Here is a 17,316-nt window from a genome sequence, read left to right on the forward strand (position 1 = left end):
CCGGAAGTCGCTGGCCAACAGTTGTTCTCATTCTAACTGATAGTCCGTTCCTTTTCATAAATTTTGAGATCCATGTGAAGCCAGCTTTGAAGTCGGGTATTCCTCTTCCATTGGCAAGTAGTTTTGCCTTCATCTGAATCGCAACAGTAGAGACTGATTGATTTTGCTCCCTTCTCGCCAGAATCCACTGCTTCAAGTCATCCTCCAGCTGAGGCCATTTTGGTTTGGCCCCACGACGTGCCCGTTTTCGCGGATTGCATTTCTCCAGTTCCTTCTTATCTTTTCTCCATTCACGCACCGATGTTTCTCCAACATCGAACTCTCTCGCTGCGGCCCGGTTGCCTATTTCCTCAGCTTTCGCAACGACTTGAAGCTTAAAGTCCGCTGTATATGACTTTCGTCTCATTCCTGCCATTATGGCGGTAAATTTAAATTTAATTGATAAACTCTACTACCGGGTAGATAAATGCAGAATACCTATCTGAAGAGATCAAATTACTGAAATGTGGGCTCTACATGCAGCATTAATCTTTTATAGGCTTACCCAAAGGCTGAGATGCTGTTGTAAAGGCAAAATGGTATTCACTGGGCAAATTACTAGGCCAGATAAAGGGGGGTCAAAAGCACGCCGCGACAAAGGCCCGCCTTGGTGACAGGTCAAAAGCGCACCCCGACAACCCGGCGCAGAAAACTGAGCGGCAAGCATCCTCAGACCATCTTCTTTGTCTGTAGATGGTCTGCGCATGCTTACAGAGCGGCAAGCAGGACAGGGCGGCGAAAGGAGCAGTTGGAATGAGAGGAAACTCGGGGCAGGGCTGGAAAGGTTTGGACGGGACCAGAGGAGACTTGGGGCAGAGTCGGGACGAGAGGAGACTCAGGGCAGGGCTGGAAAGGTTTGGACTGGACCAGAGGAGACTCGGGGGCAGAGTCGGGACGAGAGGAGACTCGGGGCAGGGCTGGAAAGGTTTGGACGGAACCAGAGGAGACTCGGGGCAGGGCTGGAAAGGTTTGGACGGGACAAGAGGAGACTCGGGGCAGAGTCGGGACCAGAGGAGACTCGGGGCAGGGCTGGAAAGGTTTGGACGGGACCAGAAGAGACTCGGGGCAGAGTCGGGACCAGAGGAGACTCGGGGCAGGGCTGGCAAGGTTTGGACGGGACCAGAGGAGACTCGGGGCAGAGTCGGGACCAGAGGAGACTCGGGGCAGGGCTGGAAAGGAGAGTCGGGGCTGCGACTGAAGAGTCGGGGCGGCAAGCAGCATGCGCGGTATAAGCGTCAGCGTGCTATATAAAAAATTTTTTACATCTATTTCGGTTTCCCGCATGCTATACCCGTGTGTGCGTTTTACACGGGTGCGCGTTATCTACGTGAAAATACGGTAAACAGCGAAGAAACAATAAGCCTCAATGGTTCTCTGCGGAGATTTCGGACCTCATCAAGGAGAAGAAAAAAGCATTCGTCTCTTACAAACAATCAGGGAAACAGGAATCTAGGGAAGTATATCTGGCCAAGTCAAAAGCCATCAAAACAGCAGTTAGGGAGGCCAAATTCCGCATGGAGGAGTCTCTAGCGAAGAACATCCAAAAAGGAGATAAATCCTTCTTCAGGTACATCAGTGAAAGAAATAGGAACTCAGGCGGGATAGTACGTCTTAGGAAACCAGACGGAGACTTTGTAGAAACGGATTCGGAAAAAGCCCAACTGTTAAATGAATACTTCTGCTCAGTCTTCACCCGCGAGGCGCCGGGACTCGGCCCTCAGCTACAGACAAGGGTTGTCGGAGTTGACCCGTTTAGGGATTTCAAGTTTACACCCTGCGGTGTCTAATGCGAGCTGTCAAAGCTTAAGGTTAACAAGGCAATGGGACCTGACAACCTACACCCCAGGGAGTAATGTCTTGTGATGTTGTTGTGTGATGTCTTGGCGGAACCGCTATCCACGCTCTTCAATCTCTCCCTTAGTATAGGTAAAATCCCGTTGGACTGGAGGACAGCTAACGTTATTCCACTCCACAAGAAAGGCTCCAAGATGGAGACGGCAAACTACAGACTGGTGAGTCTCACATCAATAGTGAGCAAACTAATGGAAACTCTAATCAAACGCCAATTGGATACGATCCTGAACGAGGAGAATCTACGGGATTCCCGTCAACATGGATTTACTAAAGGGAGATCCTGCCAATCCAACCTGATCAGCTTCTTTGACTGGGTAACGAGGAAGTTGGGGAGTCCCTGGACATCGTGTACCTGGACTTCAGCAAAGCATTCGATAGCGTACCACACCGCAGGTTATTAAGCAAGATGAGTTCTATGGGATTGGGCGATACATTGACGAAATGGGTTGGGAACTGGCTTGGAGGTAGGCTTCAGAGGGTGGTAGTGAACGGCACTCCCTCAGAAATGACGGAGGTGATCAGTGGGGTGCCGCAGGGCTCGGTCCTGGGCCCGATCCTATTCAATATCTTTATAAGAGACTTAGCAGAAGGGCTGCGAGGTAAAATGACATTATTCGCCGATGGCGCCAAACTGGGCAATGTAGTGGGCAAAGCACAACGGACATAAATTCAATGCCCGACAATATGATGCACGACCCACTACTACTGGAGCGCTGGTCTAGGTCCTGGCAACTCAGCTTCATTGCCAAAAAATGCAAAGTCATGCACCTGGGCAGCCAAAATCCATGCAAGACTTACATCCTTAATGGTGAGATCCTAACAAGAACTGAAGCAGAATGAGACTTAGGGGTGATCGTCAGTGAGAATATGAAGACTGCCAATCAAGTGGAGCAAGCTTCATCCAAGGCAAGACAAATCATAGGTTGCATACGCAGGAGTTTCTTCAGCCGTAAGCCTGAAGTCATTATGCCATTGTATAGATCCATGGTGAGGCCCCACCTGGAGTACTGTGTGCAATTCTGGAGGCCGCATTACCGTAAGGATGTGCTGAGACTTGAGTCGGTCCAGAGAATGGCCACCAGGATGGTCTCGGGACTTAAGGATCTCCCGTACGAAGAACGGCTGGATAAATTAAAGTTATACTCACTCGAGGAATGCAGAGAGAGGGGTGACATGATCGAGACATTCAAGTATCTCACAGGCCGCATCGAGGTTGAAGAAGATATCTTCTTCTTCAAGGGTCCAGCGGCAACAAGGGGGCATCCGTGGAAAATTAGGGGTGGGAAACTGCACGGGGACACCAAGAAATTCTTTTTCACTGAAAGGGTGATTGATCGCTGGAATAGTCTTCCTATACAGATTATTGAGGCCAGCAGTGTGCCAGATTTTAAGGCCAAATGGGACAGACACGTGGGATCTATCCACAGAGAAAGGTAGGGGAGGGTCTTTGGGGTGGGCAGACTGGATGGGCCATGGCCCTTATCTGCCGTCAAATTCTATGTTTCTATGTTTAAAAAATGTGGGAGTGGGGGTGGTCCTCCTCGGGTGCGGTCTTGCTCAGGGCGCCGGCACTCCTCCTCCTCTCCATCCCCCTTCCCACTCCTCCCCCTGCTGTGCAGCTTCCCCTTCCCTTCCCCCATACCTTTTTGGCTTCAGTGCGAGTAGCCACTAACTTGTTGCCCGTTTCGGCTTCAGCATTCTCTCTGATGTCACTTCTGGTACCCGCACCTAGGAAGTGATGTCAGGGAGAGCGCCGAAACTGATGTGTGCAGCAAGTTGGTGGCTGTTCATGCTGAAGTTAAAAAGGTACAGGGAAGGGGCAGGCGGGCGTGTGGCAGGGAAGAGGGGCGCCGCTCACTTCGCTACGCCACTGATTGGGGCCTCAGTCAAGTTAACATTCACCATAGTAACATAGTAAATGACAGCAGATAAAGACCTGAATGGTCCATCCAGTCTGCCCAACAGTCACTGTAATTATCAATTCATGATTAAACCAACAATGAATGTGATATAAAATATTTGATCACGGTCTTTCTTTGGCATTTTTGGGACATTGACTCTAGAAATCCACTCCAGCCTATTGGAATTCATTTGCAGGACACAGACTATAAAAGTCCACCCAACACTATCCTCACATTCCAACTACTGGAATGGATTGCCATGTTTGGGACACAGAGCATACAATCTGCCTGGCATTGGCCTTAGTTCTTCACAGCTGTGGTCGCCATCTAGGTGCCAGTTGACACAACCCTCCTGCAGCCATTTCAGGGTTTATTTTTTATACCATCCATTTTTTAATGAGAAATCCTCTGTTTTCATCCCAAATCTTTTTGAATTTCGTCACTGTCTTTGTCTCCACCACGTCCCCCAGAAGGGCATTCCAGTACACAGGTTGAAGCACTCCTGACTGTACATAGAAAAATCGTGGCTTTGACTTTGCAATCTCCCACCGAAATGCCAGCTGACTGCTGTACTGCATAAATGCAGTAGTGCTTGCTCTTATCCTGCAGTACTTCCAAATTACAAGATACTTCAACGGCACAGCAGCTAGGCTCAAAGCCACCAAATAAAATAAAGCCACCAGCCACCAGAAACACATTTTCCCTAGCTGCAAAGGATAGCATACCTAGCAGTAACAATAAGGTAGAATATAAAGTAATTAAATTAACTTAGCACTACTGCCTGTTGAACAGAAAATTCAGTTTGAGCACTTAAATATTAAACAAGGAAAGATCTGAGGCATAATAAACCTATCTGCTTAAGAAAAGAGGGGTAGTCGGAGAGAAAGGGGGAACCTGGGACCCCCAGGTGCTACACTGCCAGGCAGATAAGATGGCTCTGTCAGCAAAAGCTTTCGGTCACTAGAAACCTTCATAATCTGCTCCTAGCCCTAAACTGTTAAGACTGATCAAGTTAAAAAGAATATTCTACCTGATCACCTTGGGTTGCTCAGGATGCTAAATCTGCCATCTGCTGGAAACTGAGAAATACCAGCTGACCAAGTTGCTGCACAGGATTCTTAAATGATATCACAACTCAGTAGTTATCAGTCTCTTACTGCTGGCAGGATAGATCAAGCCCAAGTGTCTGGACTGGTCTGATGGGATGATATGGAATTGTCTAATATTTGTCAGTATTTGTCCATAACTCGTATTTGTCAGTTGTTTAAATCATCATGAATGCTTTGTTATTCACCATACTGATCAGTCCTGACTTACAGTGTGGTCTAAATGTTTTATCAAATAATTTATATAAATAAGTAAATAAATGAATGATTGAATAAAAATGACAGCAAACAAGGATCATCTTGCATCCCATGAACTGACTAAATGTATATTTATTGTAAACCGTTTCTATCCCATGTACTGTCAAATGTATCTTTATTGTAAACCGCTTCGAACTTCACGATATAGCGGTATATAAGAAATAAATTATTATATTATTATTATTATCAAGTCCATCCAGTTTGCAGCACATCATTCCCAGTGAAATGTCATAAGTCCCAACTGATCCCCAGACTCCCCTTCACCTTTCCCATTAGGGATCCTAAGAACTTTCCCTTGAATTTTGTTATGATTGTTTACAATACCACTTTCCTTGCATCCACATCCACAACAGTATCTGTAAAGAAATATTTGCTGATGCTTCTGACTATCTTCCCGGAGCGTCACACCATTTTGTTATCCTAACTCTGCCTTTGGATCTTTTAAAGATGGAGTCTCAAGAACTTGACATGAGAATCTAGGTGAAGTCTCATCCTTGATTTTCAGAAAGGCGTTTTTAGCCTTTTTGGTTGATTATTTTTCTCTGTGTACTCTAGTATCTACATTAGTCCCTGCCTTAGCACACTGTTTTTCTACCTTTTTAGATCATCAGATAAATTTGTTCAGCGTATATTAGCTTCTGCCCTCTCCACTGAATTTTACCCCAAATGCATAACTACTATTTTCTGCATTTAATCCTGACAGGCATTCAATGATATCTCAGGCCACTTCTTAAAATCTCAGGCCACTTCAGAAAATCACTGAAGACCCGTCTCTTTAACAAATCCTAATCCTAATTCTTGTCCAATCCCTCTCAGCTATCCTCATCCCAATCCCCAATTCTATTGATTTTAGATTAACTTCCTCTTCCCATTTGTAATGGTATTCCACCCAAATTGTTTTCCCCTGCACCCCAATCTCTGACTAGATACTTCCTTTTGATTCAAACCATCTTGGCTCTCTTCCACTTGCAATTTTGTATCCCAGAAAGTACTTTTTCTGTTCCCCTTACATCTCATACACTCATTGTATGTATCTTGCTGTAAATATTTCTTACTTCTTGTTGTAAACATCTCTTACTTCTTGTTGTAAACATCTCTTACTCTCATTGTATGTATCTTGTTGTAAACTGCTTTGAACTTATGGTATAGCGGTATATAAGAAATAAAATTATTATTATTATTTTAGGATACTACTCGTTCTGTCAATTAACTCAGGATTGTAAACTGCATTGCAAATCTTAGGGGTCCTTTTACAAAGCTGCGCTAGCGGTTTTATCGCACGCACCGGATTAGCGCGTGCTAGCTGGAAATCTACTGCCTGCTCGAAAGGAGGCAGTAGCGGCTAGCGCGGGCGGCAATCTATTCCGCGCATTAGGGTCCTAGCATGGCTTTGTAAAAGGAGCCCTTAGTTTTGACTATAAAAGGAAAGCTATCCTATCCTTTGCAATACTACTGAAAAACACTGAATAGAAGTATTATTAGTTTAGCTATAAAATGCATCCTTACCACTCTTGATTGGCTGACATAACTTGTGGAATAAGCCTTTCACTAGAAAGCTGACCAGAACAAAATTTCCAGGTTCATGATAATGCAAATGGCTTACAAGTCCAGCAAATCCCACTGGGATACCTTCTTGATTCAGATAGCCCTGGGGAATGACAATTTGTTAATTCAGGACAAATATCTCCACTAAGAATACAGCATATGAAACATTTGGATCATTGTTCTCATTGCTCTCTCTGAAAGGACTTGATTAGTAATTGCATAAGGACCAACAGGAAACACCAAATAGCATCTGGCCAAGGAAATCAATAATCTATAGTATAACCAAATAATAGAAATCATAATACACAAGATGACCGAGTTTTGAAATGCTATAACTTAGTTAAAGCTAAAAAAAAGTCTAAATTTTCTAAACCAACTTTTCCTATGAGGAAAGGCTAAAACAGCTAAGGTTCTTGAGCTTGGAAAAAGAAAGCTCAGGGGAGATATGATAGAGGTTTATAAAACACTGAGTGGAGTGGAACAGGTAGATGTGAATCGCTTGTTTACTCTTCCCCAAAATACTAGAACTACAGGGCATTTAATGAAGCTACTAAATGATAGATTTAAAATAAACAGGAGAAAATATTTCTTCACTCAGGCCCTGATTCTGCAAAATACGTCTAAAGTTAGGCACTGTTTAGATGCCTACGTTAGGCATCCTTTGTAGAATCACACTCAGCATTGTTTAGGCATCTACCTTTTTAGGCATACTTTAGAGAAACAGGTTTTAGGTGAGATTTAGATGTCCAAACAATGTCCTTAATGTTATAATATTTTATTATGTTATTAGAATGGTGATTTTATGCTGTTTTTCATTATAATTGTGATACTAGGAGTTGGATCTGTTTAATGCTTTTATTTATTTCTCTTCCATAGACAGAGTGACTGGGATTCGAAACAGCAATATTAGGATAGCAGAGTATAAGTTTAACCAGTGTGCTACAGAGTGAGCTAGCAAGCTGCATAGCAATTGTAAAACTGGGTCTTATAGGCATTGTAAGGAAGTCTACTTTTGAGCACAGTTTAAGCTTCAGATCTGAGTTCTATGGACGGAAGTTAGGCATTCTTTGGATGTTCTTCCGGAACTTAGGCACAGTTTGGATGTCCTTAATACGATCTGCTAAATAGCTCTCTGGGTTTTTATTTTTGGTTTATTAAGCTCAAAATATATTAAATAAGGCACCATATAAAGGGGCACATCAAAACAGATATGCTGCATGCAAAACCTATTTTTGTGGACAAACAGCAATGCTATTTGCTAATTAGAGGAAAAGATCCATTAACTGAAGCAAAGCACATGAAAAACATAGTTTTAGTTTTCTTGCTAAAAAGTTACCATTTTTTTCTGACTAAACAGTGCTCCAATCAGCACATTTTTGAAAGCAAAGAAAGCACATGACACAAATATATAGATTACATACATAACTTAATTTGCAAAAGCTTAAGAACAGAAAAAAAACTCCAGATACAGACCTTAGCATGGCTTCTACTTCATTGCAAATGGAGGTTTGCAGCTGCACAATGGTGACCTCATTATGAGATCATCAAGGTGCACCTGCAAGGTAGAATGCCACAATTAAAATATGTGCTGGGGAGTTGGTTGGGATTTGAACTTATGACCTCTGGAAGAGAAGCACAGGGCTTTTACTTATTGAGCTATAGCAGCTTCCAAGCAACTGGCTCTGACTGCCCTGTGATATGATAGTTTAGAGATCTGCTGATTTTGGCTGCCGATTTTGGCTGGCGTTGGGGGGGAGTTCATGGTGGCAGGGAGTGGGCATCCATTCCTCCTCCATTCTGGAGAGGGCTGTCATTGGCGGCGGGGGGCAGATATTATGCGTGTGTAACACATGCACAACATCACGCCATTATAAAAAAATGAAAAAAAAAAAAAAAAAAGGCAGACCTGTCGGTAATAAATTACCAATGTTGTTTTATTCGGGTCAGTAGGAGCTATCACTATTTTTTGTGCCATGTTAGAGCACCATTCAGTCAGATAGTTTGCATGGCATTTCAATATTAATGACATTATTTGCATGGTCATATTGGAGAATGTGCGATCACAGGGAAAAACACACAGTGAGCCATTTTGTGCATTGGGCCAGCAAATATGATCGGTCGCTAAATCAGTCAAACTGGTTTAGCAACAATCGTTAGACAATCAGAGACTTTAGTGCATCTAGCACTGAGATCTTGGGAGTGACCAGGAGGGTACCCCAGGGTTGATGACTGGCAGAAGGCCTGATGCTGGTGTGAGAGACCAGAGGAGTGAATGATTGGGCTGTCCTCACAGAGAGCAGCTGAGGGACAGGAAGTAAGTCCCAGGAAGAGCCCTCAGAGAGAAAATGGCTGGGAGATCGGAAGAGTCCTCAGGGTGTGTCTGGGATACGATGACTGAGGGACTGGGAGAGTCCTCAGTGCATATATCCAGAAAATGACGCCTGAGCGACTGAAAAAGCCTAGAAGGAGTAGTCGGAAGGCCCGGTAGAGCCTGGAGTCCATGAAGTCCAGTCGGGTTTGATGACTGGTGATTGGACTAGCAAAGTTTCCAGGACCCATGAGGCTGGGGAGCGTAAGGACTGGTGGTGGCCCCACAAGAAGAGTCAAAACTGAGGGGGTCTGGCAAGCAACTGGCGAAGACACCAGATGAGCCCAGGGAAGCAGCCTGATAGACCCGGCTGTGCACTTGCCAAAAGTCTGGTGGGCCTGGTGGCAACCAGCATATAGACCAGTAATGGCACTGGAAGCTGCCGGAGGACCTGGAGATAACAAAGAGGAGCCTGGAGGGACTTGGCCACATGTTTTAAGAGTGTATGAATGATGTGATGTTTAACTGTTGTGTTTTAACAGAGACTCAGTGAAGCAGAACCTAGAGAAGACCAGAAGTACCTGGGGATGGTGTGAGATGGGTGTTGACCGCTCGGCCCGATCATATGATTACAATCCTCTTTTTTATCTCTGCAAATATGATAATCCTATTGTGGTGGACCGTAGTCTTATCTTGCTGGGATAGGAGGCACTGTTTTGTTGTGGATTAAAAACTGGTTATTGGACAAAAAAACAGAGGGTCATTTTTCTCAATGGATACATACTAGTAGAGTGGAGTGTTGCAGGGATCTGTACTGGAAACTGGAATGATAAGTGAGGTAATTACATTTTCAAATGACACAAAACTATTCAGAGTTTTCAAAACGCATGAGGACTGTGGACAATTGCAGGAAGACCTTAGGAAATTTGAAGATTGGGTATTCAAATGGCAGATGAAATTTAATGTGGACAAATGCAAAGTGATGCACATTGGGAAGAATAATCCAAATCAATCAGCACCCAAGAAAAAGATCTGGGTGTCATTGTAGACATTATGCTGAAATCTTCTGCCCAGTGTATGCTAGGAATTATTAGGAAAGGGATGGTAAATATTGCCAAGAATATTATAATGCCTCGGTATTGCTCCATTTGTGTATCCGCACCTTGTATATTGTGCACAGTTCTGGTTGCCGTATCTAAAAAAAAAATAAAAAGCAGAGAAGAGCAACCAAATTGATAAAAGTGATGACACTCTTCTCACATGAGGAAAGACTAAAGAGTTTGGGGCTCCTCAGCTTGGAAAAGAGATGGCTGAGGGAACATGTGATTGACGTCTACAAAATCCTAAGTGATATTCTCTTAGATATTCAGCACGATGAGTTGTCAAAACTAGTTTTCCACAGGGGTCAGACTTGTACGCCATGCTCTTTAATGTTTATCTCCAACCACTATGTACATTGTTACATGATCTTGGGGTGTCCTATCGGTTATATGCTGATAACATTCAGTTCTTTTTTTTCCCATGGAGAGTATAATGGATGAGGCTGGTGAAAGATTAAATGAAGTCATGTTAAGAATAAGGGATTGGATGGATGTGAGTAGATTGAGGGTCAATATAGCAAAAACAAAGGTGATGTTATTATCCAAAAATCTGAATGAGTTGTCATTGGCCCCTGTTCAAATTTTGGGTACCGTTTTGCAATTTTCTGAGGAGATGCGCTATCTTGAAGTGATCCTCTGATGCAACTTCCTGTTTCAAGTTGCGTCAGAGGAGAAGCTTTGGCAGCCACACGTGATTTGATGAAAGCCGGCTCGGGCAGCTAAACAAAAATAAAGGAGAATCGCCAAGGTAAGGTAAGGGGGAGGGAGGGAGATGCCCGATCAGTGACCACACGCGTTCCCTCCCTTAACTGCAGAAGACAAGGTCAGTCACCGTGTCATTCTCTAGCAGAGCTGCACTCAAGTAGCTAAAGAGCCGCATGCAGCTCGCAAGCCACGGTTTGCCGACTACTGGGTTATGCCATCTAGAAACGAGTTGCGTTTGCAAACTATGAGGGCTGCAACATTTTCATCTGCAGGCCCAGCAGAGTAGAATAAACTCCTGGTTTACATACATCAGCAAGGAAGTCTTAGCACATTTAAATGTTTGTTAATACATCGCGTGTTCTTACAGATGAAATATGGGTACTAAGAGAAAAGAAAATTGATAAATAAATAAATTTTATTAAAAAAAAACAGAAAAGAAAACGTAGTTTTACGGCTTGAGTGTTCAAATGATATAAAGAAACAGGGTTGGGTAATTGTGGCATGGAAGTACTGTACTGTATGTGAGTGTAGGGTGGTCTGTTTTTTGATGTGTATTTTATGTAAGACAAGGCAGCTAAGACAAAACTGTGTTTGCATGTATGTGTATTTGTAGTGTGTGTATTTTGTGGGGTTTTTTTTTTTTTTTTTTTTTTTACTATGTATGTGTTTTAGAACCTGCTTTATATCCCGCTTATAACGTGGGATATAAATAAAAACAAAAAACATACAGAGCGGGTAAATGTAAATCAATTTTTACTCTTTCAAAAATTACAAAAAACTAGGGGACACTCAATGAGGTTACCTTTACAACAAATAGGAGGAAATATTTTTTCACTCAACAAATAATTAAGCTCAGGAACATGTTGCCAGAGATGTAACAGTGGTTAGTGTAGCTGGGTTTAGAAAGGTTTGGACAGATTTCCTGCTATTTGATACAGGCTCTTGGATCAGTAGGCATGGAATTGTGCTACTATTTGGGGTTGATAGGTACTTGTGACCTGGATTGGCCAATGTGGAAACAGGCTACTGGGCTAGACGGATCATTGGTCTGGCCCAGTATGTCTATTCTTATGTTCTTATGAATGCAGGATGCAAGTGGTGTGATCACATTACACCCTTTCTGGAAAAACTGCACCAGCTACCAATAACTTACAGGGCTAAATATAAAACTATGTTTTGTTTTTCAAGGTTTTCAGACAAAATGGACCAGAGTACTTGAAGAATAAGTTAGCCTTCTACCCACTTTCAAGATCTTTAAGGTCCTCTCAAGGAGCATTACTATGTGTACCCTCATCAAAAGAATTTGCATAATGTGATACCCTCCAGTGAGCCTTCTCAAGAGTTGCCCCCATACTCTGGAACTTTCTCCTAGAGGAGCTACATCTAACCTGAAACTACTTCTACTTCATAAAGCAAGTGGAAGCCTTTAATACATGTGGTGACTGATCATACACTTGTTCTGTACCTGGGCTAGCTTGCTGCATACCTTGTAACTTAGACCAGTGCCTCATATCTCATTTTACTATACACAGAACTTGCCTTGAGTTTAGCCACCCATCTATTTTTCCCAGTTGATTTTGTACTACCCGTTTTATTCACATCTATATTTCTGTACATAAGAACATAAGAATAGCCTTATTGAGTCAGACCATTGGTCCATCTAGCCCAGTATCCTGTCTTCACAGAAGCCAATTCAAGTCACAATTACAAGGCAAAAAACCCATATTGTAGCAGCATTCCATTCCACTGATCCAGGGCAATCAGTGGCTTGCCCCATGTCTTTCTCAATAACAGACTACGGACTTTTCCTCCAGGAACTTGCCCAAAGCTTTTTTAAAACCAGCTACATTAACCACTCTTACCACATCCTTGGCAATGCATTCCAGAGCTTAACTATTTTCTGAGTGAAAAAAATATTTCCTCCCATTGGTTCTAAAACCATTTCCCTGTAACTTCATTGAGTGTCCCCCTAGTCTTTGAAATTTTTGACAGAGTGAAAAATCAATCCACTTGTACCCGTTCCACTCCACTCAGGATTTTGTAGACTTCAATTATATCTCCCCTCAGCCGTCTTTTTTCCAAGCTGAAGAGCCCTAACTTCTTTAGTCTTTCCTCTTAACCCTTGTCTACATAGTTAATATGTCTCTTTGTATTGTAGGAATAGCATCACATCTGTATTATTTGAATGTTATAATATTGGATTATTAAGGCCCCCTTTTATTTGGACATCAGAGTTCCTGTGAGCGTCGGGAGAAGTGTGGCTCCTGGCACTAAAAACTGCTAGCGCAGTTCAATAAAAGGGGGCCTAAGTGTTCCATTGCTGGTATGCTGACATTGTATTACATTTATATTATTTTGTTTGTATGGTTCTGGCTAACTAATGGGGAGAAAACTCGTTTGAACTCATTTTTAGCCCTAATTATGCACTAGTTTTTGCACAGCACTTTAACTCAGCTGGGGATACTTCAAATCTATCTACCCAACCACTCAGCCAATTCAACAATATACAGATAAGTGGGTTTTTTTTATAACGTAATAAATGCTTTTATAAGATGTAAGACAATACATTTAATGGTTGGGACAGTGAAGTCAATGATGGTCCCTGAGAGTACCCCAGCTTGGTGACATCACTAAATCAACGGGTATTAGGTCTGAGAACTTCACAATTAATTTGTTATTTTATGAAAAGCTGTGATAATAAGTACGGTTTGTATGGTTCTGACATGTTTCATATTTCTGTTATATGACTGTTCTGCTGTGCTATTAAATGTGTGTACTTCTGATGCTGTTTCATGTCAATCCTATTACTAGGTTTCAATTCACTGTTTCCTAATTTACCTCATTTATTGTATTTATGTTTACAGTATATTTGGTCATTTTTCTAGTATGCTGTTAACAAAATTGTATTATGTTATATGTTAAAATACTGTTCCCTGCCTTGGGTGAATCTCTCCATAAAGGCAGTTAATAAATCCCGATAAATAAATTAACTCTTACCTACTTGCTGCATGACACCTATTGCACTGCTAATGTCTGTTAGCACACACTAAGCTTTAGAAAAAGGTTTCCCAAATGGCACAGTCATGTGATCATGTGGTATTTCAGAATATAACTACTTTTTCATATAGTGACATGTCGCTTTAGAAAAAAAGTTAAGAAACTGTAGAATACAAACAAAAAAAAAATCACTCACCTCTTGAATTAAAAACTGACAAGAAAATAAAAAGTAAAGTTTTAGCATTTCTTCTGTCTTAGGCCGCTTGAAAGACAACAATGAGTGCTTCAGTATAGACATGACCTAGGATTTTAAAAAAAAAAATGTTTATTTCTATAGTACATATGAAAATAATTTTGAGAAGAAATAATCAATTTTGTTTGGATTTTCTGCTTTATGTATGTTTAAGAGCTTTCTGAAAAGTTTTCATTTTTTTACCTGATAGTTTGAATTTAGATTTTAGATTGACTATTCGTCTTTCCAAATCTGAGCCAAGATAAGTTACAGTGGGTTCAGAATATCCTGTGAAACATAAGGGCCAATTCTGTATAAGAGAAAAAGTCTTAGCCTGAATGTTAAACCTCTTTTATGATGTTCACGCTATGCAAATTCTCAACTGGAAAAGTCATAGGGAGAACACAAAGTACCTGCAGGTCTGGAAGATCTAAAGCAGGGGTGCCCACACTTTTTGGGCTTGCGAGCTACTTTTAAAATGAGCAAGTCAAAATGATCTACCAACAATAAAATTTAAAAAAACACAAAGCACACTGTACGCAGAGAAAATGTCAATTATCATTTATATTCTGGGCTTTTTTTCAAAGAGATCAAGGCAGATGAATTTATGCAATGTCACTTCAGTAAATGCAGAAGATGCACATGTAACATATAGCAGGCTGTTTTTTATATGATGTCCAAATTAGAGTTTGGACATTTTACGGAAAATGCACACAACTCCAGTATTGAACATACCCATTTTCAAAACTGCAAAATGTCTATCTTGTTTTTTTTTAAAATGGCCATTTTTCAGATGTGTGTCTATCTTTTTGTACCGTTTTTGAAAAAAACATGTCCAAAAGAAAAACGCACAAAACAAGTGATTGGGATGCAGGAGGGTCCAGCATCTGTAGTAGACTGGCCACACAGACATCCTTGCAAAGCAGTGGGGCACCTCAAGGGGCACTGCAGTGAACGTTACCTAAAAGGTCCCAGGTACACATGTTACTATAACCCCGTTATATTGTGTGCTGAGCCCTCCAAAACCCATTTAAAACTAATACTGTAGACTCAACTACATCATAACAATATCCCTTATGGTCCAGTAGGTTTTGGGTGACTCACACACTCCCCCACAAGTGTAGTACTTAGAGTGGGATATGGACCCGGGTCCCCTTCTCTGCAGTCTACTGCACTGATCACCAGGCTATTCCAGCAATCTGCTTGTTGTTCTAATAGGACTGGCCATACCATCTGAAGCTATCATTCAAGCAGGTATGTACTGTTTCATTCACATCCTTGGAGGGATGGGAGGGGGGTCAGTGACCACCGGGGGAGTGGTAATCTGGTCAGTTTGGGTACTTACTCATTGTTAAAACAGGTCTAGCCCCAAACATCCAAACTGGGCATTGGACATATTCTAAAATGTTTACTTATGGCAGAAAAACATCCAGGTCATAAACCCACCCTAGTTCCACCCACACCACATCTCTTATCACGCCCCCCCCCCCTTGAGATTTAGATGAACTAAGGATGAACAGCATAGAAATCTGTCTAGAAAATAGGCTTCAAAAATAGTGAAATGGAAGGGTTTGGCAAGACAAATTTCCATCTGCCCCTTTATGCCACTTTATAGATGTTTTTCTTTTTTTGAAAATGAGCCCCATAGTATTTTATAACTTATGTAGAACTGTGCACCCCCAAAGGCACTCTTTCCATCTTTGTCTATGCATACACCCACCATAGATGTGCACATTTAAAAAAAAATTATTAACTCAGATTCAAGCAGCAAAAAAAACAACATTAAAACGATACATATATACTGCTGCAAAATCATATCTAATGACAATGATAACTGACATTTTCAATTTTTCCCCACCAATCCCTTCTTCCCTCCCCCACACCCCTCCAAAGAAGCAGTTAATTCACCTGTTGGAACTGAACAATGAACAATAAAATTTAAGGTTTTTTTTACAAATTTAACAAACAACTAAGGGCGGTAGGTGTTAATGAATTCCAGAAGGGCTCCCAAGTGTCCTAAAGAATTCTCCCACCAGTAGAGTCTGTGTCTGCAATCATCTGTCGTTCCATTTGAAGAAGGTTGATCATATTTGCTCGCCACTGTGCCAAAGAGGAGGCCTCCACCTCCAACCAGTTTATCAATATGACCTTTTTCTGCCAAAAGGAGAGCTTGCTTCATAAAAGTTTGCAGACTTTTTGGCACTGATGCTACAATATGGTAAAGTGAAAAAAGTATTGTAGGGGTTAAAATACAACGTGCTTGCCACAGAAATTAAATATGGTCTAACAGTCTCTTCCAAAAAACTTCTATTGCAGCACACGAATAAAACATATGACCAAAGAGGTCTCGGGTTGCATATTTTTCGGGCAATTAGAATCTTGCATTAACAAAAGTTGTTTGGCCCGTTTAGGAGATACATGTAATCTCATGATCATTTTAAAGGGGAATTGATAACTTCTTTTTAGACATATTTTTAAGATATGAGTGATGATATACAAACCTAATTACTACTCCAAGTTCCTGCTACCAGTGTTGACTAAGATGGTAATAATCATAATCGGGTAACATTTCCTGTAAGAATTTATGGTGGTAACACAATGGGATGTGTTGTTCGGCATCCAAATAAAAAGCCTCTTTCAAAGTTTCCATGGTGGCAGCTGTTAAGACTGAACTTGGAAATGACAATACATAATGACATAGGGCTCCTTTTACTAAGCTGCGTTAGGGCTTTAATGTGCGGAATAGCGCACGCTACAATGCCGTGCGCTAGATGCTAATGCCAGCATTGAGCTGGCGTTAGTTCTAGCTGCTTAGCATGGGGTTAGCATGTGCTAATCTGCTGCGTGCGCTAAAAATGCTAGCGCACCTTAATAAAAGGAGCCCATAGTTGCCAATAAGAAAAGAGGTCCCAATAAGAAAAGAGGAGCCCCAATTCCAGTTTTAAATCTGAGAAGGCTTTAAGGGAACTATTATCATTCAAAACCTAGTAAAGGTGTGGAGGGCCATACTCAAAAGAAATGTCTAAGTCCGTTTTGGGCCTAAGTCTCAAGTCGCCCAAAGTCAGACATGGGAAAAGGTCCATTTTTGAAAAATACATTCAACATTTTTTTTTTCTGAAAATCATCTAACTGTACGTCCAGCCGTCTGATTGTCCAGATCACTAAGTCATCCATCTTTATACTCCATTTTTGACCAAAAATTCATCCAAGTTAAAAATGCCTAGAAAAAGACTTTTTGGATGTGGGCAGGGTCAGCAAAGTAAGGGACTGG

At 41.8% G+C, this 17,316-nt stretch overlaps 1 protein-coding gene across 6 annotated transcripts in view; it reads right to left on the minus strand.

The window, feature by feature from the left end:
• LOC117359357 (probable ATP-dependent RNA helicase DDX60) overlaps positions 1–17,316 on the minus strand; it is a 254,746-nt gene that overhangs the window by 39,064 nt on the left and 198,366 nt on the right. For 3 of the 6 annotated variants that reach the window (XR_004539215.1, XM_033941992.1, XM_033941983.1), the window contains 2 exons: positions 14,010–14,114; positions 6,665–6,806 (listed from right to left, as the gene is read on the minus strand). Coding sequence is in view for 5 of the 6 variants with exons in the window: in XM_033941992.1 (XP_033797883.1) it covers positions 6,665–6,806; positions 14,010–14,114 (247 nt within the window). In the remaining variant the exon portion in view is untranslated. The other 3 variants (XM_033942005.1, XM_033942023.1, XM_033942014.1) reach the window with 3 other exon arrangements.

The sequence above is a fragment of the Geotrypetes seraphini genome, chromosome 1 (genome assembly GCF_902459505.1).
Source record: "Geotrypetes seraphini chromosome 1, aGeoSer1.1, whole genome shotgun sequence".
NCBI lineage: Eukaryota > Metazoa > Chordata > Amphibia > Gymnophiona > Dermophiidae > Geotrypetes > Geotrypetes seraphini.